General features: G+C 36.8%; 2 protein-coding genes and 1 long non-coding RNA gene across 7 annotated transcripts in view; 2 read left to right on the forward strand and 1 right to left on the reverse strand.

Annotated features, from left to right (window-relative positions):
• The window catches only part of SLC35A3 (solute carrier family 35 member A3), a 34,592-nt gene extending 22,851 nt beyond the window's left edge, over positions 1 to 11,741 (forward strand). For all 3 annotated transcript variants that reach the window (XM_082614326.1, XM_082614328.1, XM_082614327.1), the window contains exons 6-8: positions 133 to 251; positions 1,843 to 1,976; positions 7,608 to 11,741. In XM_082614326.1, coding sequence (XP_082470452.1) covers positions 133 to 251; positions 1,843 to 1,976; positions 7,608 to 7,698 — 344 coding nt within the window. In that variant the 3' untranslated portion in view covers positions 7,699 to 11,741. The remainder of the gene's footprint in view (positions 1 to 132; positions 252 to 1,842; positions 1,977 to 7,607) is intronic.
• On the reverse strand, positions 3,106 to 24,649 carry LOC309800274. Its single transcript, XR_014293433.1, has 3 exons — positions 21,343 to 24,649; positions 19,437 to 19,666; positions 3,106 to 4,544 (listed from the first exon to the last, which is right to left on the reverse strand). It is a non-coding gene; the product is annotated as an uncharacterized lncRNA (long non-coding RNA).
• The window catches only part of MFSD14A (major facilitator superfamily domain containing 14A), a 46,660-nt gene continuing 35,873 nt past the window's right edge, over positions 14,150 to 24,936 (forward strand). Inside the window, exon 1 of one of the 3 annotated variants that reach the window (XM_082614319.1) lies at positions 14,150 to 14,272. In XM_082614319.1, coding sequence (XP_082470445.1) covers positions 14,165 to 14,272 — 108 coding nt within the window. In that variant the 5' untranslated portion in view covers positions 14,150 to 14,164. Of the gene's footprint in view, positions 14,273 to 20,952; positions 21,237 to 24,936 lie in introns of those variants that run through there. The other 2 variants (XM_082614320.1, XM_082614318.1) reach the window with 2 other exon arrangements.

Consider the following 24,936-nt stretch of genomic DNA (forward strand, 5'->3'; position numbering starts at 1 on the left):
AAAAACATTTTTAAGTAGTCCAATTTTATTGAAAAGGAAAAGTTAAGTTTAAAATTATTTGGAATGTTAATGGAAAAATATCTCTCCAGGCAAACTAAATGATGTTTGACATAGACTTTACTTTTTTTTTAGGTTTCTTTGGGAGTATATTTGGATTAATGGGTGTATATGTTTATGATGGAGAACTGGTATCAAAGAATGGATTTTTTCAGGGGTATAACTGGCTGACCTGGATAGTTGTTGTTCTTCAGGTAAAGCATTTAAAGTCTTACATTTATGCTAATAAATTTTATTTTAATATAGAGAATCAAAGTAGCTATGATATACTGATATGAGGAAGAAGGGTCCCTCCTATCAAGTACTCTCATTATCTCTAGTTTATTCAGGGAAGTTAAAATAGAACTGATCTAAATGCCGTAATGAAAACTTATTTGAAAATGAATCATGAATGAACTTTATGGTATTTAAATTTAACATAACGAAAATGCAAGTTTAAGAATAAAAGAGTTGAAAGCTGAGGACGAATATAACTTGTAATTTTTCTACTGTTCTGATCATTTTACAGGAAGTCTGTGGTCAGCTATTTCAGGCTCAAGAAGCAAATCTAGATATTTAAATCTGTAACAGTTTATAGTTTATATTTTGGTTACATATTGGAGTATTCCTATCAAATTACCTCGGCTTATAACTTGAAATTATTCAAGGGTTGAGTAATTTCATCTTCAAAAAATACTTACTGAGTACTCTGGAGGATACAAAAATGAAGATAGAAGTCTCTGCCTTCACAAAGCCTTTCTCTAGAGGTATTTGAAGCTGTAAGAAACAAGGTCCCTTAGGGAGGATGGGTGAAGGTGGCAAAGGATAGTTGTGTTTTGAAAGCAGGAAGGATACTTCTATTTTTAATATAGGAGAAAAGGAGACAAGGGTAAGTGAAAATTCAGAGAAAATTTGAGGTAGAGATAGGGTAAGTCAGGAGAGTTTATGTATGATGGCTTTTATCCTATCAAGGAGGGAAGCGCTCTTTCCTTAAGAGGGGCTAAAGACTTGAGAAAAATTTAAAAGGTTTGGTACAGTTGGTATGAGGGAGTAAACAGGGGAATGAGAACACTGCTAAGAAATACCAGGACTCAAACATCAATTTGTAGTGAGCTCACTTGGCATAATTTGTGACTTTCTCTCATAAAGCTTCTACCATTTGAAGAGGTGCAGTGAAAGTGGGTAACCCAGACTTGGGAGCTGATATGTAGGGTTCGGTAGAAAACAAAACTGAGATATGGTAAAACTTTGTCATTTAAGTAGCCACAGTTTGGAATTTGAGAGGGATTTGGTAGAAAGTTCTTCACTCTTAAAGAGAATGATTAAAGTGCTTTAGGAAGAGTAATCTGACAGCAATGAAAGGCAGATTAGAATGGGAAGAAACTAGAGGAAGAAATCCAAGTTAGGCTATTAAAAGGCTAGTAAAATAACTTTCAAATTACAGTTTATTTTAAATCAAAAGTAAAAATATTTCACTAATCAGTGTGTCCAGTTTTCCCACATGTGTCTGAACAAGTGATGTTTAATTACTAAGTTGGATGAGGATAGATGTTTTATTCATAATATGGTCAAATTCCATTATAACAAACTGCAGATTATGCTGGTAGTTACTTTATCAGATACCTTTTGAAATAAGGGGGCTATTGAACAAAACCTAGAAGTCCATTTGTTATGAGATGTTTAATAAAAATCACTTACTTTAATGGGATTAGGTTATAGGACAAAGCCTAAAGCTTCATTGAGATTGTTTTGAAAAGCAGTTTTGTATATGTTTCTTTTTAAAATAATCTTTTAAAACTTCTGCAGGCACTGGGAGGCCTTGTAATAGCTGCTGTTATTAAGTATGCGGATAACATTTTAAAAGGATTTGCAACCTCTCTGTCCATAATATTATCAACACTGATATCTTATTTTTGGTTACAAGATTTCGTACCAACCAGGTAGTGTATTCTTTTCTATTTCTTTAAATCTCCAAAAGTATATAGAAAAATGAGTCCTTCATAAGATCTAATCTGAAAAATTTTGTTCTATTACAACTTTTGAAGAAATATAGTAAGATTCATTTAACTATCTTTTTTTTTTTTTTTGCGGTACGTGGGCCTCTCACTGTTGTGGCCTCTCCCATTGCGGAGTACAGGCTCCGGACGTGCAGGCTCAGCAGCCATGGCTCACGGGCCTAGCCGCTCCGCGGCATGTGGGATCTTCCCAGACCGGGGCACAAACCCATGTCCCCTGCGTTGGCAGGCGGACTCTCACCCACTGCACCACCAGGGAAGCCCCCCATTTAACTATCTTTTTAAAAAGTTTTGAAACTAAATGCATGAAAGAAAATCTAGCACTGGAGAGCAATTTATACAATTTGGCTCGCCAGAATTTTCTCAGTAGATCTGAATAGGTTTTTTTCCCCAAAGTTAAAAGTCATATTTTTAAAAGTTAATAAGTCATAAAAGTCATAAAATAAGTCATATAATTACATTTTTAAATGAAGAATTTATAAAGCTAAAGCCAAGAGAGTAGGTGACATTCTTGAAGAGGATAGTTCGTTTATATAGAGAAAGTGGCTCATGAGAAAATTCAACTAGGTGGTGGCAGGGAGAAGAATAGTCTGAAAAAAGAATTGCAAAAGGAATGATGGGTGAGGCAGGAGACCCAGGATCGTGTAGTGTCATGGATGCCAAGAGAGAAGACAGAGTAAGGAAGAGTAAAGTGTAATAAAGTTATATATTTTTTACAATTACTAATTTGTAATCCCAGAGTAATGAGATTATATTTTAATGGATTCCAGGATACCATTCATGGTTTCCTCTAACTTCACTCCCCTCCTTATCTTCTCATTCTCTAAACTTCGGAGTACTCTCTTCATCTGTCCTTGGACTTCTTATATCTGCACTCACTCCCTTGGTGATCTCTATTCTCATGGCTTTAAATACCATCTAAAGGCTAATAACTCTCAAATTTAAATTTGAATCCCAGGCTTTTATATCTAATTGTCTATTTGACATTTTCTTCAATGTCTAACTCATTCCCCATCTCTGTCAGGGTTCCCAATTTAGTAAGTGGCAGCACCTTCATTCTTTCAGTTGCTTAGGCCAAAATCCTTTTTGACTTAGATAGGAACACAGTATATCCACAGTAACCTCAGAGAAGGCAGACTCTATAGCTATGGATATAGATAGCTTTATAAGAGGAAGTTAAAATGTATGGAAATTTTAACTTTTCTTAGTGAAGTAAGGTCATCAGCTTCTCTTTACTCTTCTCCCACATGTCATTCTAATCCAGAAGCAAATCCTGTCAATTCTTCCTTTTTAATATCTCCAGAAGCTGACCATTTCTCACAACCTCTACTGCTACCACCACGATCCAAGTCACCCTCATTTATCATCTAGATTAAAGAAATAGTCTCCTGACTTGTCTCCTTGCTTCTTCTCTTCACCTGTGTCCCCGAATTTTCTCCATTCAGTAACCAGAATGATTCTTTTCAGTGTAAATCAGATCATACTCAGAAAACCTCTAATTGCTTCCCATGTCACTCAAAAGTTGTCACCATCAACGGCCTATTTGCTTTGGCTTTTAGCTACCTTTCTATCCTTACCTGATATTACTTTCCTCTTGTTTACCTTTTTCAAATTTTTAAATTTTTTTTTTTTTTTTGCTATTGTAACTTCTTTACTATAGGCTTTGACTTGCCCTATTTTTCTTGGAAAACACATCCCCTACATATTCACATGGCATATTCCCTCATGTCCTCAGATCTTGACTCAAATATCCCTTTATCAAGAGACCTCTAAGAAAAAGCACCCCGTCTTCCAACATTCTTTTCTCCTGTCTTCAGAAGACTTACCACCATCTGATAATAAGTAAGCAAGGCTGGAGTTTGGCACATAATAGATACTCAGTATGTTTGTTGAATGAATGTTCAAGACCTTAAAATTTTAATACAGTTAGTAAAATTAATTTGTGTTAGAGTTAGTGAGATAGGATTGTGGGTGGAATTTGGTAGTAGAAAAATGTAATATGCTCATTCTATTTCTATATTGAACATTTATGGTTTGGTTCTTCTCTAGCAACTTGGACAATAGGTCTGGGACATGCATGTTGAAATCTAATTTTTCTGAGGCATGAATTTAAAAGTATTTCTGTTTTTAACTTGATATGGGAATGAATTACTTACATCGAGACAACCGTAATAATTAGCACCTATGTCTTAGTGATGCTTTACTCCCTACGTATTAAATAGGGAAATTACATGCTTTAATATTATTTGAGAATGTTTGGAACTTGTAGATTTTTAGGGTAACTTAAAAAGGCATACCTTTTTCAAAAAAATAAAACATCAAGTAAGGCCAAAGTGTTAACTTTAAATCTTCAAATCATGCAGGGAATAAAACAAGTAAATGATCAAGTAAACCAGCAGAGGGACAAAAGAGTAGGAGTTTTTCAGTAAGCTACATACCTGTGTTTGTAAATCCATGTTTCTGAGGGAGCATGTAAGGTATGTTGGGATGAAGCTAAAAAGAGAAAAGACAATGATACTGTTATTATTGAATGAATGAATGTTTTGAGAATATGCATAGGACACCAAGTCAGATGGAGAATACAGGTTAGTTTTCCTAAAATAGAGAGCTAAGCCCTCCATCTTTACGTATTCTTACTTTTGTGGAGAACTTCTATTATCCAGTAAATCAATGATCTATATTGTGAATATAATAATATATTTTCCTTCGTTATACCCATTTCACCTCCTGAAAGTTTTTTGGTTTCTCAGAAGTAGTACCCCTGACCCCTGTACCTGCCTTTCTGATTGTTCCTTTGGTAACTGTCAGTCTTTACTCACTCTCTTATCTATCTCATCCACTGCCATGTCTTATCTGTCCTCTCTATGAAGATAACTCTAGATCCCTATTTTCAACTGACTGCTAGACATCTCTACTGATATATCACCAGTATTCCCTTTCCTATTTTTTTTTGGTGCTCATTATTTTGCTTATTGGTATTACCATCCTTGTATTTAGGCTTGCTTATTCTTTTATCAAAAATTTATTGTGTGGGCCTCCCTGGTGGCGCAGTGGTTGAGAGTCCGCCTGCCGATGCAGGGGATACGGGTTCGTGCCCCGGTCTGGGAGGATCCCATATGCCGCGGAGCGGCTGGGCCCGTGAGCCATGGCCGCTGGGCCTGCGCATCCGGAGCCTGTGCTCCGCAACGGGAGAGGCCGCAGCAGTGAGAGGCCCGCATACCGCAAAAAGGAAAAAAAAAAAAAAAAAAAAAAATTTATTGTGTCCACTATATGTCTGCCTGCCAGTGTACTAGATCCTGGAAAAACAGGAATACCTGAATAAGATATGATTTTCTATCTTCAAGGAGGTCACAGTGACTGGAGAGACGGGCATGAGAATAAATTATAACTATGATCAATGCAGCAATGGAAGTATATACACAATTCCATTAGAAAGAGGGGGCTCAAATCCTTGAAATATTAAATTCGGATAGCTTTTTCCTTAACAAAATTTTTTCTCTCAGAACCATCTAAAAAATAGCTGGCTTGGGAAGCAGGGGTTTCCTCACAGTAGATAGTCTAGTACAGCGGTCCCCAACCTTTTTTGGCACCAGGGACCAGTTTTGTGGAAGACAGTTTTTCCACAGCCTTGCGGGGAGGGATGGTTTCGGGATGATTCAAACACATTGCATTTATTGTGCACTTTATTTCTATTATTATTACATTGTAATATATAATGAAATAATTATACAACTCACCATAATGCTGACAGGAGGCAGAGCTTAGGCAGTAATGCGAGGGATGGAGAGCGGCCGTAAATACAGATGAAGCTTCGCTCGCTTGCCTGCCGCTCACCTCCTGCCGTGCGGCTCAGTTCCTAACAGGCCAGGATTGGGGACCCCTGGTCTAGTAGATCCTATTAGAGATATCATACAGTGGGTTCCTATGGTGGGTAGAAAGTTGGAACAGACAACTTTCCAACTGAGCATGTGATTCTATGCAATTCCAGATTTTTGGAAAGTTAAGAGAAGCTCATAATGATTGACAAAGAAAGTGCTCAGTCAGAAGCTTATGCAGCCTAAATAGTTACCAAATATTCCTGTGGTAGTAATTTTCTTCAAGATATTTACATTATAGGAAGTTTTATGTTCTCTTAATCTTATATGTATATATGTATTCAAGGCTTTTGAAAAGTTACACATCTGCATCAGGTCAACACTAGATTTATCATAACAGTTAATGATTAAGCTCCCTATATATGCTAGGTGCTAGGAATATAATGATGAATGAGGAACACATGGTTGAGCAGGGGAGCAGAATGTAAATAACACATTATTTACTACAGTGTGATAAAGTGTTACCATAGGGTAACTCTGCTTAGGGGAGTTAGTCTTGGAGACTTAAGACCTGGGTTGTTATGAATAAGCAGTTTTCTTGGGAGGGACACTTCAGGCAGAGGAATAGCATCTACAGGATACTGCCCTGAACGGCATGTTGTGTTCACTAAATGGAGTGGCGGAATTATAGATGGGGTGGGGTGGAGTGTGGGAATTAAGGTTGGAAGGGCCATATTATGAAGGGCCCTTTAACTCATAATAAGGATTAGTGATCTTTTTCCCTTATAGAACAATTTTTTTTTTGAGGCAGGGGAGTGACTTCAAACTGTTAATAAAAACTTTAAAAGCACGACTAATTCATGTCCCTGTAACAGCACTTTGAAGAATATACATGTTAAAAGTTAAGACTGATATTCCAGTTTACATTCAGTTTGAGTTCCAGTACCAGTTTAAATTCATTTCCTGTTTATAGTAAGGTATATTATGTATATGGATAGATAAACTAAAGAAGAAACCAAGTCTTCCTGCATTCAGTCTTATTTCCTTTTGTAAAGCATCCTATAAAAATCCTGAGTTTTGCTTATTACTACCTTGTATTTTAAACTGAACTTTACTGTGGTTTGAAAAGAATGCAATTTTCCCTTTATATATTCAAATTAAAAAAAATTGAGATCTCTTATTATTCAATGTGTTATAGGCAAAAGGCACATTACAATGAAATACTATATATACATATATGTATAACTGAATAACTTTGCTGTATACCTGAAACTAACACAATATTGTAAATTAACTATACTTCGATTTTAAAAAATGGTTTTGAAAAAAGATGAAATACAACCTTTTATACATCTTTGCTTTGGGAGACTACAGTATAGCACAGTGGATGAAAGTGCAGGCTTGGCTCTAGAGTTAAACATACCTGAGTTTGAATTCCTTCTCCCACTTCAAGCTGTGGGACTTTAAGCAAATTATTTAAATTCTCTAAACCTATTTCCTCATACATAAACAAATGAGGACAGTGCTAGTCCTTCTTCATAGGGTTGTTGTGAGAACTAAATGAGATAATGCATGTAAAACACTTAGCTAAATATCTGGAATGTAGTAAGTACTCAGTATTTGTTAGCCATGTTACTGGAACATTTTGTCCCAAATTATATTTGTTTTTATAATAAAGAAATATAACTTGTTTTGTTTTTAATCTGATTTTCTCTTTTTCATTTTCTCTTCATCTATTTAGTGTCTTTTTCCTTGGAGCCATCCTTGTAATAACAGCTACTTTCCTATATGGTTATGATCCTAAACCTGCAGGAAATCCCACTAAAGCATAGTGGTAATACTGTCTTTATCTGGTTTTTCACAATGGTGCACTAGGAATCTCAACATTAATCCTGCACAGAGGACTTCTACAGATTCTAAGAAAAAAATCATCATGCTGAATCTGATCATAATGTTCAAATGGTTTGAAAATATAAAAGTTTAAGGATAAAATATATGTATATGTAACAAAATGCCTATTGCATCTAGAAATCAAAACTTGAAAGTATTTCCAGGGATTAGAATAATTATTGGAGGAAACTTGAAATCTGAGTTTAAAAAGATTTTATGTATTTGATTGCTGCAGAAATATCCTATGCATTCTTTGCAAGAGCACACAACAAATGTCAGACATCAATTTTGTAAATTAGATATATTTAATCTTATTAAATGTTTTTTATCTGACTCTTTCTGTACAGATATATCAAATAACGTGGATATTCAAAGTTTGATAATTATAATTACCTATAAAGCTGTGAAGAGATAGGATGATTTGAAAAACATTTTCATGTATCTCAGATTTTTATATTTATACAGAAGATTACTAAACAAAGATTGCTATATGTTGCAAATGTTCAACCGCATAAAAATTGATAAAGTAACATTCTGGGTCTGATTTGTCAGACAATAAAATTCATATTTAAATTTAATGTAAAGAAATATACACATCTATTTCTCCATCTACATTTTAAGATCTTTCAGTGCTTCAGAACTGCTGGAAGCAAGCAATCCAGTTGTTCCTGTGCTAGATAGTAGCCAGTTACTTTTACACTAATGGAGTTTTGTCCTTAATCTCTTAATTGTATTTCTTTTCTGTAAATCAGATAAATCCTTAATATTACTTTAAAATAAATTTCTGTGTGTGTTAATTTCCATTAAAGTTTTAAAATGTAATTTAAATACTCATATAATAATTTAAAATAATAATTATTGTCTAATGTCTCCATTTGGAGAATTTTGAACTATCAGAGCATATACTGTATATAACTAGAGCATTTTTAGATGAATATTTTACTCATTGATCTGTAAAAACTTCTTTTAATCTACAACTGTTGACAAAACCAAAAAAATAGTAGTACAGATGTCAATAAATTGAGACCAAAATGACTTTTCTTGGAGACATTCCAGATTGCCATGATATTATATTATTTTAAATGGCACTGTAAGTATAAATTCAAGGCTGCTCAGAAGAACTTTCTAGGCCTCTCATAAACCCACCATTCCCAGGAATTCTCTGATGCATGTCTGGGAAAGGCAGCCGAATTCTGAATTCCCTTTCTGTGGCCCTACAAAAGCTGCCAGGAAGGAGCCACAGCTTTGCTTTACAATAGTGGTTTCCTTTCCATTTGATTAGCACTGGAGTTGAGATTGCAAATTACATGAGTTATTTAATAAATTGGTTCAGGGAGAGAAAATATAGCAGAAATGATCAAATGAACTGGTGGGCACAAATGCTTTCTAAAATTGGAATATGGGTTTAATTATTGACTAGAGACAGAATTACCTATTACCTATTATATAGAGGAAGTAATTTATTTTTTTCTTTCATACATTATGTATCCTGTTCTAATAGTATAAATCTGTAAAAAATAAATATTTTTATATAATTCTAATGGATTTTGTTAAACAAAATTTGGCTGAAAAATACTATGTTACAAACTGTTGGCTACTCTTGGCTAATTAGGACTGGCTGTGTTACTTTGCTGAGGACAAAAGCCTAATATATTCCATACAGAGTTTTAAAAAATGCTTAAAATTACAAAGTATTTTAAATTAATTCGCTGGTGATTCCAAGTTGGCACCAAACAAACTTTCTGGAACTCTGACTTACGACTTTCAGTGACCACCTTTTAGAGTATTTATTTAATAACTTTACCACAATTTGAGAATGGTGTTTTTAGACTGTAACAACATTCAGGCTTACATCTTATTACTTACTGCTACGGGAAATCTAAATCCTGTAATGCACAGAATTCAAGACTAAATATGAAGATTTATGTTCAGCTCACACTGAAGTACTGGTTGGGTACTTATGTGTTAATTCGGTGTGCATTCATAATTAATTGTTAATTCAGGTTTAGTCTCAATTTTAACACTTCAAAAAATGATACAGCAAATTATTGGACATCAGACATGTTAGTTACAATAGTAATATATTTTCAGGTGTCCAAAATAACACAATTTTCAAGATTCCCACCAAAGTTTATAAAATGTAATCAAGAGTTCTGAGCAAGGGCAAAATAGTCTATTTGCAAAGCAAACTTTTATTAGACAGGCATAATTTATATTTTGCTTTCCTAGTAGGTTTGAAAACGTTATTAGAGATTTGGTTGTGTAGTTTGTGATTCATAAAGAAATAATCATATTTGAGAAGGTGGACCTGTATCCTAGATCATGTCATATATACAGATAATGCTGTTTTCTTCTGTGTGTGCTGTGTATTTTGATGACCTCCAGAAGCCTTATTGTATCAATCTTTTATAATGATGACTAGACTCCTTGATTATTTAAATTCTTATACTTTTTAGAGTTTACATGTTACTACTTTGTTCATTATAAAAATGTGCTAACTCATGGGAGAAGAGTGCCAATTGATAGTTCTATAAAACTTAAGAATATGGTATTTTGGAAGAAATTTTTGAAATGCAACATGTAGATGTATCAACACAGTAATATTATCAATTCTATAATAAGTGATTTTTAGAGACATTGTAGACTACTTTTATGGTGGAAAATGTAGTTTAGAGATGCAAAACTTAAATGTTTACATCAATTTATATTGAATGTCACAATTTCATAGAAGGAAAGGTGGTTTGATATTTAAACTAGATTCTAAGGAGACAGAATCAGAGTAGAAACTAATTGACTTTGTGCTCAGTAGACTTAGTGTAATACAAACTATTCTTAAGAATTGATACACTTTTCCTACATATCAAATTATTAGACTTTTAAAATGTCATTGTATAGTCACTCACCTGAGTTTTGTTTTGTTTTTAAAAACAGGGTTTAGCATCACTCATTTTATTTACACTTCCATTGTTATAATATTTAATTACATGTGAATGTATGCTCTACATAAGAAAAAGTTTATGAAAGTTATTTATGCTATATTGAAAGTCATCTTAAGGATCTCCCAGATATGTAGCATATTTAAAGTAATTATAGGACCAAAGAAAAAGCACCTTTATCAAAATCTGGTCCTATGTGCCTTGCTTTACCAAATACCTGACTTTTCTGGAGGACATTACTGTAATTCACAATTTTGGACACATAGGCAAAATTAGGATGTTTTAAGAGTAACTATAATTCAATTTTTTCATTGTTTCAACATTTGCTATTTAAATCCATTATCTAACAGAATATTAAAATAGGTATATTATACAAGTATTAGTGAACAGAACTTATTTAAATAAATTATGGTACTATTGCTCCATCATTGAAATTTTGAAACTTTAACAATTGTATATAACTGTCATTTTGGTTTTTTTATTTCTTATTATAAGATATAATTTACTGTAATTTTTAAACTATTTTTTTAATGATTTGGATTCTGAATTTGTCTATATGTGTATTTCCTTTGTTTAGGAAGATTCTTTTGGGTTTGGGGCTGTGATTTGTATATTTAAATTTTTTATGGACATAATTCAAAGGAATCTGTAAACTGGTCTTTTGTTAAATGACTTTTTAATTGATAAATTTCTCTTTGTCATTTTTTGGTATCCAGTTATTATCTATTCAGTAGATATATGGAAATAGATTATTTTCATAACTATGTAAATTTTTTCCTATATTTCCTTGTTTCCCTATTCACCTGTGCTTGACTTAATCATGAATTAGTCTCCTCTCTATATATCAAAAATGACTCACTGAGCCTTTCCCTACCTCTCTAGTTACCTTTATCATGTGTGTGATCTTCCTTTTTACTAGCCTATGCCCTAGCATGAAAGACTGGATTTTATTTAAACTCATTAGAATTTCTCTACCTGTATGATGATAACAGTCTAACTTTTTTTTGCTTTAAATAAATTATCTCTTTGCTTGCCTCAAAGTTAAGAAATTACAGTAATTGGTATATATTTTTTTCATATTTGTTTTTTGGCCGCACCGCATGGCTTGCGGGATTTTAGTTCCCCAACCGGGGATCAAGCCTGTGCCCCCTGCAGTGGAAGCACGGAGTCCTAACCACTGGACCGCCAGGAAATTCCCAATTTTCTTCATAATTTGAATATAATTGCTTCTATTGTGACTATCAATTCAATGCATAGAGATCAAATGATAAGCAGTATAAAGGATTTTATTTCCACCTTTATTACTGAAGTAACCTTGTACAAAATGCTGTTTTAAAATGTTACTAAAATAAGAATATCAGCATTAAAATGTATACTCTTCTTTGGTATCTTCTCAGAAGCACTAACTGAAAATCTTTAAATATTTTTTATTGTAATACTTTCGTTGAAAGTATATGAAAATCCTTCAATCCTGTGCTATGCAGATACGCCGCATAATCTAAATCTTATAGATACCACTGCCATTCAACACAGTTAGATAGTGACCAGCGTTAGTAATCATAATTGTCTTTCTTACTGTTCTTAAAAAGAGAATTTTTTCAAAGCAGGATTGATTACATACACATTCCAGAGGAGAAAATATCAGAGGAAATAAATTGCCAAACTTCAAATCCCAAAGATTTGAAATTGTACTATAGTAGAGTGTCTTGGTGACTATAAATTCAGAGGTTTCCCAAATTCACCTTCAGGTTCAATAATTCACTAGAAAGAACTCACTGAAAGCTATTATAATCACATTTATTCCAGAGAAAGAATACAAATTAGAACCAGCCAAAGGAAGAGACACATAGGGCAGAGCCTAGGAGGGGTCCAAACTCCAGTCGTCCTTTCCAGTTGTCCACTCCCTGTGGAGTCTTAGACAATGTTATATACTCTGGCCACAATTTATGATACTACACGCGAGTACTGCCCATCGGGAAAGTTCACCCATGCTTTGGTGTTCAGATTTTTACTGAAGTTTTATTACTTGGCATGATTGATTCTTTTTTTTTTTTTTTTTTTTTTAACTAATTGGGCCTCTCACTGTTGTGGCCTCTCCCGTTGCGGAGCACAGGCTCCGGACGCGCAGGCTCAGCGGCCATGGCTCACGGGCCCAGCCGCTCTGCGGCATGTGGGATCCTCCCGGGCCGGGGCACCCCTGCATCGGCAGGCGGACTCCCAACCACTGCGCCACCAGGGAAGCCCCGGCATGATTGATTCTTTGCACACAGGGTTGAACTCACTCTCCAGCCCTGACCCGCCCTGGAGAACTAGCTGACATCAGGCTCTAGGGGCTCATGTTAGCATAAATTATCAGATGTGATTTGAGGAGCCCAATATGAATAACAAAGACACTCCTCTCACTGGGACCTCCTGACGATGAAGGCCAGAACTCTTTGGGTAAGGCCAAATTCCTTACACAGTGGCCATTCGTCTCTAATACACATTCTTCTGAACTGATGAGGATGACACAAGCAATGACAATTGTTTATGGGGACATTTATACATTGTCATTTTTAATTTCAGAAATTTTGTGAAATGATTCTGAACATATGACTCGAGGGCAGAAAAACATAATCAGATACAGTGCTAAGTAGCATATGTAGTATTTATTTAGTTTTCAGTTCTGATATTTAATTACAATTTTATTAAATGTTGGAATATTTAAAAGAAATTTAAAAATTAATTTATAAACTTTTACTCTATGCTGTATATTAACATACAATTTTGAGCTAATTTTATTTATTTATTTATTTAGAAGATCTAATTGGCTTTTTAGACGATTCATGAATTGGGCAGCATCCCATCTAGCAACTAGAAGGGTGCTCCCTGAGCTAATTGTAAATTACCAGTAGCCATCACTTTAGTTTGGCTCATAATAGGCCTTCACTGTTAACTGACAGCTCCACATTTCCAGTCATCCTTTATTGGGGTTAAGTATCAGCCCTCCATTGCATCTAATCAGTTTTTTTCATTTATGCATTTATTTACATTTATTTATTTAGGGTTTCTAATATGTTAAAAGTAACTTCTTTAAAACAAACAGTAATGATATTCCTTTGGGAATAGTTTACCTGAGATACACACTTTCATCCTTTTTTAACTTGAACTTACTGAGGATTTAAAAGAATAATGAATGCTGTTACAGTGTTTTGGGGTAATCATCTGAAAATTCACTCTAAAAAAACGTACTTTAAATGTAAAGTATTTAAAAGGTTTAGTTAAATGTGTTAAATCAGACTTCACTTGTATATTTTAAACAAAATCTGTGGATGTGAGTTTATGTGTTTGTTCTTTCTTTTAAAAAACATTGTATATACAAAAACACAATTTCTAATAATTGAGGGTTTAAGTTTTCTCCTTTAGGCTGAAGTTTTATTATGTTCCATTTTATTTTATTTTGCTTGGATAGTAAATACAGCAATTAAAAATTATGATGCTAAGTGCTTTTTCTAATATATGCAAGCTGCTTCAATATGTTTTTAAAGATAGCAACAGTAATATTTCTTGGATGCTAATAGGATTACAGAAAATGACAGAGGTGAGTTTATGTTTCATTTTACGGCTGTTTCAAAATATTGCTATGAATTCTAAAATTTTAAAATCTGAAGCTTACTTTGGATGTTATATATATATAATGCCCCAAATTTTCATTACTTTGTATTTGTCTCCATTCACCTTAAAGGCCTTTTTGCTGCGCTGCACAGTTTGTGGAATGTTAGTCCCTGACCAGGGATTGAACCTGGGTCTCAGCACTGAAAGCGTGGAGTCCTAAGCATTGGACCGCCAGGGAATTACCCTGTTTTTGCTTTTAATATTTTGTTTTTATACTATTATTGCCGTTTTAATGACTTCAATCATGCTATGATAGATTGTCAGCTTAGTTTTGAAAAATTCATGGGTCATCTCCGTGTACTCACGAAGTAAGCATTGTTAAAAGACCTTTTTTTTTAATTTAAATTTTCCCCAGCTTCTCATTTTGAAAAAATTTTAAAGTATATAAAAGTTGAAATAATAGTATACCCATTTGCCCTCCACCTGAATTCAACAATTATTAACATTTTGCCATACTAGCTTTATCAGGACACTTCTAAAAATATGGACATTTTTCTAATTAAATTCAATCCCATTATCACACTTAAGAAAATTTAATTTCATTGTATCATCTACGTTCATATTCAGATATTTCCAGTTGTCTCAAAAAATGACCTTTTACAGTTTTTTTGATCCAGGATTCAGTTGAGGTTCATACTTTCTATTTGATTGTCTCTTTTAGTCTAGAAGATCCTTCCCTGTACCCCAATGGCTTTTTTTTTCCCCATGATGTGACTTTTTGAAGAATCTAAGTCACTTGGCATCTATCCATGATCTGTCAATATCCTTGATTTGTTCCCTTTATCCTTTTTTTTTTTTTTTTTTGCGGTACGCGAGCCTCTCACTGTTGTGGCCTCTCCCGTTGCGGAGCGCAGGCTCAGGGGCCATGGCTCACGGGCCTAGCTACTCCGCGGCATGTGGGATCTTCCCGGACCGGGGCACGAACCCGTGTCCCCTGCATCGGCAGGTGGACTCAACCACTGCGTCACCAGGGAAGCCCTGTTCCCTTTATTCTTTGCATCTCCTTCAAACTAGAAGTCTGTAGGTTTGATTAACTTCAGGTTAAATGTTTTGGGAAAGAATATTTCATAGATTATCTTATAGGTTTTATATTGTATCACATTAGAAGACACATAATTCTAGATTGTCTCATTATTGATGATAATCATTCAGTCAAGGTGGTGACTAACAGATCTTTCCATTGTAAAGGTCATTTTCTCCCCGTAGTAATTAGTATTTTTTTTTTTTTTTTTTTTTTTTTTTTTTTTTTTTTTGCTGTACGCGGGCCTGTCACTGCTGTGGCCTCTCCCGTTGCGGAGCACAGGCTCCGGACACACAGGCTCCGCGGCCATGGCTCGCGGGCCCAGCCGCTCCGCGGCATGTGGGATCTTCCGGGATCGGGGCACGAACCCGTGTCCCCTGCATCGGCAGGCGGACTCTCAACCACTGCGCCACCAGGGAAGCCCGTAATTAGTATTCTTTAGGGTAGTATTTTGGCACCATGGGAATGTTCTTTTTCCTACCAGCCTTTCATTTAATGGTTTTAGCATCAACTGATGATTCTTAACTGAATCATTTATCACACTGAGGTGCAAAATAGTGATTTAAAATTTTTTAATTCTCTAATTTTCTTCTACATTTATTATATAGTTTCTATTCCTCTATTTTAAAAAGACTATTTTCCCTCCTGTCTTGTTCCCAAAGCCCTCTTTTTTTCCCCCAGATACCACTGTCCTTAATATTCAATGTAAACATTATAGCTAATTACAGTCACAGTTTTGTTGTTTTGTTTTGTTTTTTTGTTTGTTTTTTTAACTGCTCCTCATGGCTTATGAGATCTTAGTTCCCTGACCAGGGATTGAACCCAGGCCCTCAGCAGTGAGAGTGTGGAGTCCTAAACACTGGACCTCCAGGGAATTCCCCAGTCACATTTCCTTTTGATGTTCATATTGTAAGCCAGTAGCCAGTGGAGGTCACTAGAAGCTAGCTTCTGTTCTGTTAGACATGACCACATTAGTCTTTGAGGTCCTCCTTGCTTCAGGTACAACAATATGTTCCAGACTTGCATCGTACTCATCCTGTTCCAAATTTGGGGAATATCAGCTATTTCTCCAAGGAGCCCTATCTATTCCTTTTAGGGGAAATGGAATTTGAACTCCATTTGCTTATGGGCCACATATCAGTGGGCAGAGCTAGGAAATAATATTTTTAAGAGTTCATGAATTTAAATCAATGTTTACAATTAAAAATTAGTATTACAAGCTTTTTTCTTACTTTATATTTGCCTCTCTTTTCTCTTACAGTGAAAATATTGGTTCTGAGTAACATTAGCGTATTTGCTTAAATGTTTTATTATATAGCTTATGTTTCACTACAATACCAGTATTACTAATGGAAAACATATTGAATAAAATTTAAGATCTCTTTGCAGTTCTCTTTGTCCTTAGAATAGCCCACTAAGAGTATGTGTTCAAAAGTGAATGTAAATTACTATTTTCTCTACATGGTTATGCTATCACTGTGATATAACTAGTTTAGTTTGTTTTTGTTTATATTCAATTTCATATTTAATTTTAAAATTTTATTGCTTTTGAATATGTGAAGCATTTACATGGTTCACAGTTAAAACTATATAAAAAGTATACTCAGATTAGCCAAGCTGCCATGCCTATGCTTCCACCCCATTCCTAATCACCTCCTATAGATAATTATTTTCATTAGTTGCTAGTTTATCTTTCCTGTGTTTCTTTTTAAAAAATAAAACTGTGTACATTGCTATATTTATTGTGTTTCACCATGTGTAGTGTGTTCCTTGCTTTTAAATTTTCTTTTTATGTTTAGAAAGGGTTTTCTGTTCTAGTGGTTACCTTTTTACTGATAACATTTTATGTAATGCCATAAAAGACCTCTTTTTGCTTGTTTAAGCTTCTACTATTGTTTGCTGTTTTAAATGTTCTTTGACTCCCATCTAATTGCCTTTGTGACAACCAATGAACTTATTCTACTCCTTCCTCCCATCTTCTCATATTTTTTAGTTGCCTTATTTCTATTCGAAATGTTTTAGAACTTATAACATTTACACACTATTTTTTCACCCTAGTCCCTGCATTTGTTATAAAATTAAATGTATTTTAAGTATATTTAATACTCTTCACCAGTACTTTAGCTGAAGGCTCCCCAATCAACTCTTGGCTGGATGAAGCTCTTCTAGTAGAGTACTCAAGGAGGGCGTGTAAGTACAATATTCCTCAAGTTCTAGCATGTTTAAAATTTCTTCTAGAGCCTAGATACTTTAAGTACAGCCTGATGAACTATAAAGTCTTTGGCTCACACTTTCTTTGAGTTTTTTTGAAAATGTTGCTCCATTGTTGTGTTGCTTGGTGTTATTGTCAAGAAATCTGGCACCATTTGATTTTTTTCCCCCTTTGGAAAAAATATTAACTTTGTTTGTTGTTGCTTTTTTCCTGGGGGCCCAGATAATTTTTTCCATGTCATTTTCTCTCTCATCCTTATTTTCTCTTTTTTTCTTTATAACTGATTTATTCCTCTCCTCCATGTTCCTTATTTTCATGTGTATCTGTTCTCTCTTAGGATCCCTGTAACTTAGTTTTCATTTTTTAGATGATTTTACTATTTCAGTAAATTGCCTGAGTTTGATCAACTCTCATCTTCCTATTGAGTTTTTAACAGTTTGTTACATTCTTTCACATCTGCAATTGCTCATTTAATGATATTTAATTCATATTGGAGTGATGTATATAGTTTTCCTCTGCTTCATATTTTCTAGAGGGTAGTATTTTCTATTAATTTAAAAGTTTTCATTTTCTGTTTTCCTTTTATAGTAGCCTTTTATGGGGTTTTGGTGGCTTTTTCTGTCCCTCGTAAAACATGTAGGATTTTCTTGGATCAGCAAGAACAGATTGTTCTACAGAAGGAAGGGGTGAAAGAATGTAGGTGACTGTTTCATAGTTAAGGAGGCCCTCTTCTGTTTGTATGGTAAACTGCAGTTTCTTTAATAAATGGCACATTTGGGGGATTGGATTCTGCCATACAATCTTGTTTCTTTAGGAATATTTAGCTTCAGCCACTTGCCCTTCTCTCCAAGGGATTTCTCTCCCTTCCAGAGTGCCTCATGAAGTGTTCTCATGAACTTTCCAAATACTGGTTCTTGCCTGTTTTCAAGCCTGATTATTCACCTGCTCATTAATTTTGGGAACTTCCAGGATCCTTCCAAATCACTCCATTTTGCTTATGTTAGCTAATGCTAGTTTCTGTTGACTATTACCAAAGAACCCTAACTGACACATCAACCTCTTAATGTAAAGTTTGTGAATCTTCACAACCCCACATCACACAGAAAGCCACAAGTACATGCACAGTAAGTCTGTTACAAGAGTCATCTCTTGTTTACTATTGCAGCTCTTCTAGCACAATGCCTGGGACATTCTGGACATTCAACATATGCAAAATTTTTCTTATTACCTTTTTTACAACAGCACTTACCACAATTGGTAATTATCTTCATTTTGTGTTTGTTTTATAACTCTGTCCCCCAGTATAATTAAGCTCTATGTAGATAAATATAATGTCATCTATTGATGTATCTCCAGTGTCTAGTAAAACTGTGGCAGCCACTTAGAGGTACTCAAATATTTTTTTGAATGACTGCACAATAATCAGTTGTTAAGGATGATAAAGCTGGTGCAGCTAGATGAAGTATGATTTTGAAAAAGGTCAGAGTAGCCACACAATACATGATCTTACCAACCCTCTCTATCCATCCAAAACAAACTCCCGGGGATTTAACTGTGAAATCTATCTCATCTTACTTTCTCTAAAGAGCTTCAAGTCAGTTTCAGTAAAAGAATATTTTTAAACAAATATTGAGTTTACTTATTGAGGAAACATGTAACTTGAATTATCAGGCTAAAATGCCTTTCTTCTCCCTTCCATGGAAATTGATTTGTTTCTATGTCTAGTCAGTTACCGAAATAGAAAGAAAATTCAATCAAATTTATTTTTTAATATTTTAAAATAATTTCAAGCTTACAGAAAAGTTGCAGTAATAGTACCAAAGCTTAGTGGCTTAAGACAAGTACTTTTTATCTTACAGTTTCTGAGAGTCAGGAAACCAGGAGTGGCTTAGCTGGGCAGGCATAGCTCAGGGTTTCCTTAAGTTGCAGTCAGGATGTTGGCATGGGTTGCTGTCAGCCAAAGCCTTGAGCAGGACTGGAGGACTGGCTTCCAAGATGACTCTCACATATCTGTTGGTGGAAGGCCTCAGTACAGGCTGCCTAAGTGTCCTCATGACATGGCGGCTGGTTTCCACTAGACTTGGGTTCTGAGTGAATGAAAAAGAGAAAGCTAGCGAGAAGATGCTGAGCCTTTTATGACCTAGCCTAGGAAGTCAGATAAGTCACTTCTACAATATCCTATTAGATAACAGTCACTAAGCCCAGCCCACACTCCTGAGAAGGGGAATTAGACCCCGCCTCTTCCAGAAGAGAATATCACTGAATTTGTGAAGATATCTTAAAACCACCACACACAAATTCACTATTTTTTTTTATCACCTTGCCATTTTGCTTTATCACTCTCTCAAACCCCTCCTCTCACATACATACATGCTATTTCCTAACCATTTAAGAGTAGGTAGCATGCATCACATTCCTTCACTCCTTAAGACTCCGGTGTATATTTCTTAAGGAAAAGGATATTCTCTTTCATAACACAGTAATCGCAAATTTAACATCGTGATACTTTTTTTTTTTTTTTTTTTTTTGCGGTGTGTGGGCCTCTCACTGTTGTGGCCTCTCCCGTTGCGGAGCACAGGCTCCGGATGCGCAGGCTCAGCGGCCATGGCTCACGGGCCCAGCCGCTCCCCGGCATGTGGGATCTTCCCGGACCGGGGCACGAACCCGTGTCCCCTGCATCGGCAGGCGGACTCTCAACCACTGCGCCACCAGGGAAGTCCAACATCGTGATACTTTAATTTGAAGTCCATACTCCACTTGTGACAACTGTTAATTAACAGCATTAATTAACAACGTTAATTTTTAAACAACACGGTGAAACAGGTAGTGGGCTACAAAGTGTGGCCTAGATTATGTAAATTTTTTATTGTCAGGGATTAGAGAAAAGATCCTGCCTGGGGCCAGGGAGCTCCTGGAAACAGGCGGGCTTCAGCTGAGCTCCAGGCTTTCCCCGACCCGCCCCCGGCACCAGAAGGACAAAAGACTAGGAAAACTCAGTTTATCTTTTCTCCTTCAGTCACCCACTATTTCTGTAAAACTATTTCAACAGTTTCCTTCGGTTCCGGTGTTGGTTAGAACACAGTTGGAGACAGCCCTCATAGTTGAGGACACCTGGTTAAAATTCCACTGCAACCGTTTATCAGCTGTACTTCCACTAGCAGGTAACTTTTAGAAACTTAAATTCTTCCTCTGTTTAGGGGATCTATCACCGTCCCCAGCGCCCAGGGCTGTGGTGAGGGCTGAGCGAGCTGGTGAACGGAGAGCACACGGATCCGTCCACGCGCCACTCCCTCCACCGGCTGCCTCCGCCGCGCGCCGCCCGCTTCCCTCGGGGCTTCCCTCCGCGGGCGCAGACTGCCCAGCGGCTGAGCGGGCGGGGCGCATCACGTGGGCGGGGCGGGCTGGTCGACCGATCGCACGATGTGACGCGCCGCCGGAGGCAGGCCGGGCCCTCAAGATGGCGGCGGGCGCCCCGAGCGGCTCGGCCCAGCAGTAGTGGCGGGACGGCACTCGCCGCTGGGGCCGGCCGCCCCGGGAGTGGCTGCAGCAACGCCAGGAATCGAGGATGGTAAAATGACCCAGGGGAAGAAGAAGAAACGGGCCGCGAACCGCAGTATCATGCTGGCCAAGAAGATCATCATTAAGGACGGGGGCACGGTGAGCTGGGGTACCGAGCCGGGGAGGGTCTTTCGGGGCCCGGATCTCTTTCTGCCCCCAACGCTGACGCCTGCAGCCGCCCCCGACTGCCCCCGCCCTCCCTCACCTCTCCCACGGTGCCGGTGTCTCGGGCTCCCGGGCCCCCAGTGCCTCTGCTTCAGGAGCTTTCCTCCCTCGCCCCGGCCTGCGGCCTCCGGGGCCCGTCCTCTCGAATGGAGAAGCCGCCCGCCTCTCCCGCACCTGCCACCCTTTCCTTTGGCCGCCCCTGTTGGCCCTGCGGCCTTGAGCCCACGAGCTCCTCAGCCGCGGGGAGGAATCAACGCCGGGCTCCGCTGCCGGCCGGCCCGCCGGGTCGCCGGGGCGGAGCTGGTTCCGCCGTCCCCTTCGCCTCCGCAGCCTCGCCTGCGCCGTCCAGGCCCCGCGAGGTCGTGGGCCGCGCTCTGGAAGCGGCCGGGAGCAATCTCTGCCCTCCCATATGCTGCTAACCGGGTGGCATCTGGCGCGGCGACCCCGCTGGGGCCCCGTAGTGCGCTCGCTCCCTTCTTCCACGGCGTTCTGGGTCAGTGCTCCTGCTCTTGGCTGCTTCCAGTACGGTAAACACTGTCGGAAGGTGGGCTTTGCTCCTCACTTCCCGCAGTCAGGAGCGTGACGGAGGACACCTGGGGCCTAGACTTCAATCTGCTAGTTTTCAAAGAAGAGCCATCACCCTGTGGTTTTAAAATCACCTGGTGTATTTTAAAACAAAAAATACTAGGTAGAGTTGATCATGGCCTGAGGATTGGAAGACCTTTGAAAGGAAGACAGATTGAGGGCGAGAAAAAATTTTTTGCTTTTTAGAAACAGTTGTCATCACAGTCAACTTTATGCGTTGTGCTGTTAACCGGCAGGGGACGTAGGCCTTTTAATTGACAATAACTCGCCTATACTTTTTTTTAGCTGAAAATTCTCCGTTGCTACACTCTCTGGTCTTTGTTGCATTCTTTGATATCACGTTCCGAAATAGAATGCAAAGGTGAAATACATACTTCACTTTTCCGAGAAATGTGCAGAAATGGTTCCTTTTTTCCATATTTGTTTGTGTTTTGTTGGAGCCCTCAGCTACTAGCACAGTGCTAAATATGTAATTAGGTCGCCATTGAGGATTTGCTAAATTCATTTGAAATCAGAGACAACTTTCTTTTGACATTTCAGAATACGGCCCAGTTAGTTATGCTAAAATTTAGAAAGCTTGGGACATATGTAGCAATTTCAGCATATACTTTTAGTTAACTGTCAAATCTATAGATGTCATAGCTTTGACATTTGGTGAAAAAAGAAACTTGGAAATTCAAGTCGTCGGATCTTTTTGTTGTATTCAATTTATTATTATTTAATTAATTAAAACATTATTTTGATTAAGTCAGTTATGAATTGTCCTGGCTCTTTTGACCAAGTTGGTTAGAACTACTATGTGGGGAGAGAAATAGTTTGAAAGAATACTGGTTGCCTTTGTCAGTCATAGGGATTTGATATTTTAAGTTCATCTACAATCTACAAAATAGAAGCATCAAAGAATTGTATTTTGTAAAAGCAAGTGATATTTAAGATTAGTAATTTTTTAAATGAATTTATTTATTTCTTTTTGGCTGCATTGGGTCTTCATTTCAGAGCTCGGGCTTTCTCTAGTTGTGGTGAGCGGGGGCTGCTCTTCCGTTGTGGTGCACGGGCTTCTCATTGCGTGGCTTCTCTTGTTGCAGAGTACGGGCTCTGGGCGCGCGGGCTTCAGTAGTTGTGGCATGCGGGCTCAGTAGTTGTGGCTCGCAGGCCCTAGAGCGCAGGCTCAGTAGCTGTGGCGCACGGGCTTAGTTGCTCCGCGGTATGTGGCATCTTCCCGGACCAGGGCTCGAACCCATGTCTCCTGCATTGGCAGGCGGATTCTTAACCACTGTGCCACCAGGGAAGCCCCTAGTTTTTTTTTTTTTTTTTTTTTTTTATTTTATAAAAGATAAGAATGAAGTTGTTTTCAAGAAACACACCTTTTACCTTGTAAAGTTCAGTTTTGTTACCTCTGACTTTTTAAATTTGCTTTATAGCAATTAAATCCTGGGCTATTTGGAAGAAGTTATTTTTTTTTATCTTGATATTTACTGAAGTTGTAGTGAATTCATAGCTTGCTTTTGGACACAAAATACAGTTTTTATCCCATCATAAAATAAATGAAAGTTTCTTTTGAGGGATGTGGGCATGGGGGTATTATCATTTATCATCTTTGTACACTTATGCTGAACTTTCCATTCTAACAGCACTGGACACCTCTTTAGGGACTTTGTTTATGCATCTTTTAATCCTACAGGGCCTACTATGTGAATTTAAAGTGATAAAAACACATTTAAAGTGATTTTTAAAAATGTGTCTAGTAGCACATTCTTAAGATGATTTTTTAGTGTAATTTTATTTATTCCCATATATAATCAGTAGATATTTATATTTCTAGAAGTGCCAGGGTAATTTTTTGCAGTATTTGTATTTTAATCTACTCTAGCTGTAAGTGAAAACATGTGGAGTTATTATAGTCATAAAAATAGTTTAAAAATGACATTTACTTCTCTGCCTCTCTACTTAAAATTGGTTGGACTACTGTTATGAACATCCAGGTGTCTGAGGCTATATGGTCACACATGACAAGGTCTGAACAGTATTTCACATCCCTGGCCAATGGTACTGACATGATCCCCTTCCATTTTCTTCCTGGTGTTCAACAATGTTAAGATTATTTTGCTTTCTCCTTCTGCTAATGGCATCTTTGTAAGCTTGATCAGCCAGTTGTAATATTCATAAACAAAATTATTAATGAGCTGTTAATTTGTCAAAAACTTAGCACATACTTATTGTAGTTTTTAACAGTTTTGAAGAAGTGAACCCTTCTAAGCAAACCAGGTTAATCATAAGTAACTAAATGTTTTTTTCTTGAAATTGTATTTCAGTTGGCGCTGAAGCCAGGGTAAGGCTGACTATTAATGTTGTTCATTTGAGTAGTACACAATTAAGATAAATTACATGAAGGTGTGTGATTCTGTATCAGGAGTTCTTAACTTGGGTCTGTTCACCCTGAAGGTGTTTGCAAAATTTTCTTTGACTACACATTTTTCTAGGGAGATTCCACAAAAGGATCCATACTTCCTGAAAGTTTAAGAACAGTTGTTCTACATGAAAACAACAGAAGTAACTAAAGAATAGTTTCACAGGTTAAATTCAATAAATATTTACTTAATCATCTACTTATACCATTTTACTGATAAAAGTGGCTGTGACATTATTGGTGATTTTGCTTTTTGAAGCATCCGCACATAGGATTACAGTGTTTAGTTATGTTTTAATGTATGTAACATTTTGCTACATCTCTTATTCATTGCAGACCATTTAGGACAGTTGAATTGAAAGTGCATTCTGACATTTTAGAATACTTTGGGTTTTGTTGTTAAATCATTACCATGTATTAGCAGATAGCTTATAAGTATTCTTGGTAGAGGCTAAGAGCCAAAGAACTATTTACGTGAGTTATTTGTATTGTCAAAGATAGAATTATCCTTATGATTTTTTAAAGTTTTCTTTGTTTCGTATTGTGATCTTTATTGTTTTGTGAATACAGTTGTGAGTCTGCATCTCTGACAAAGTGAAAAATGTCACAAGTGACATTTTCACAATTGAATTGGTAAAATGA

This window comes from Mesoplodon mirus (assembly GCF_964341445.2).
Source record: "Mesoplodon mirus genome assembly, chromosome: 3".
Lineage (NCBI taxonomy): Eukaryota > Metazoa > Chordata > Mammalia > Artiodactyla > Ziphiidae > Mesoplodon > Mesoplodon mirus.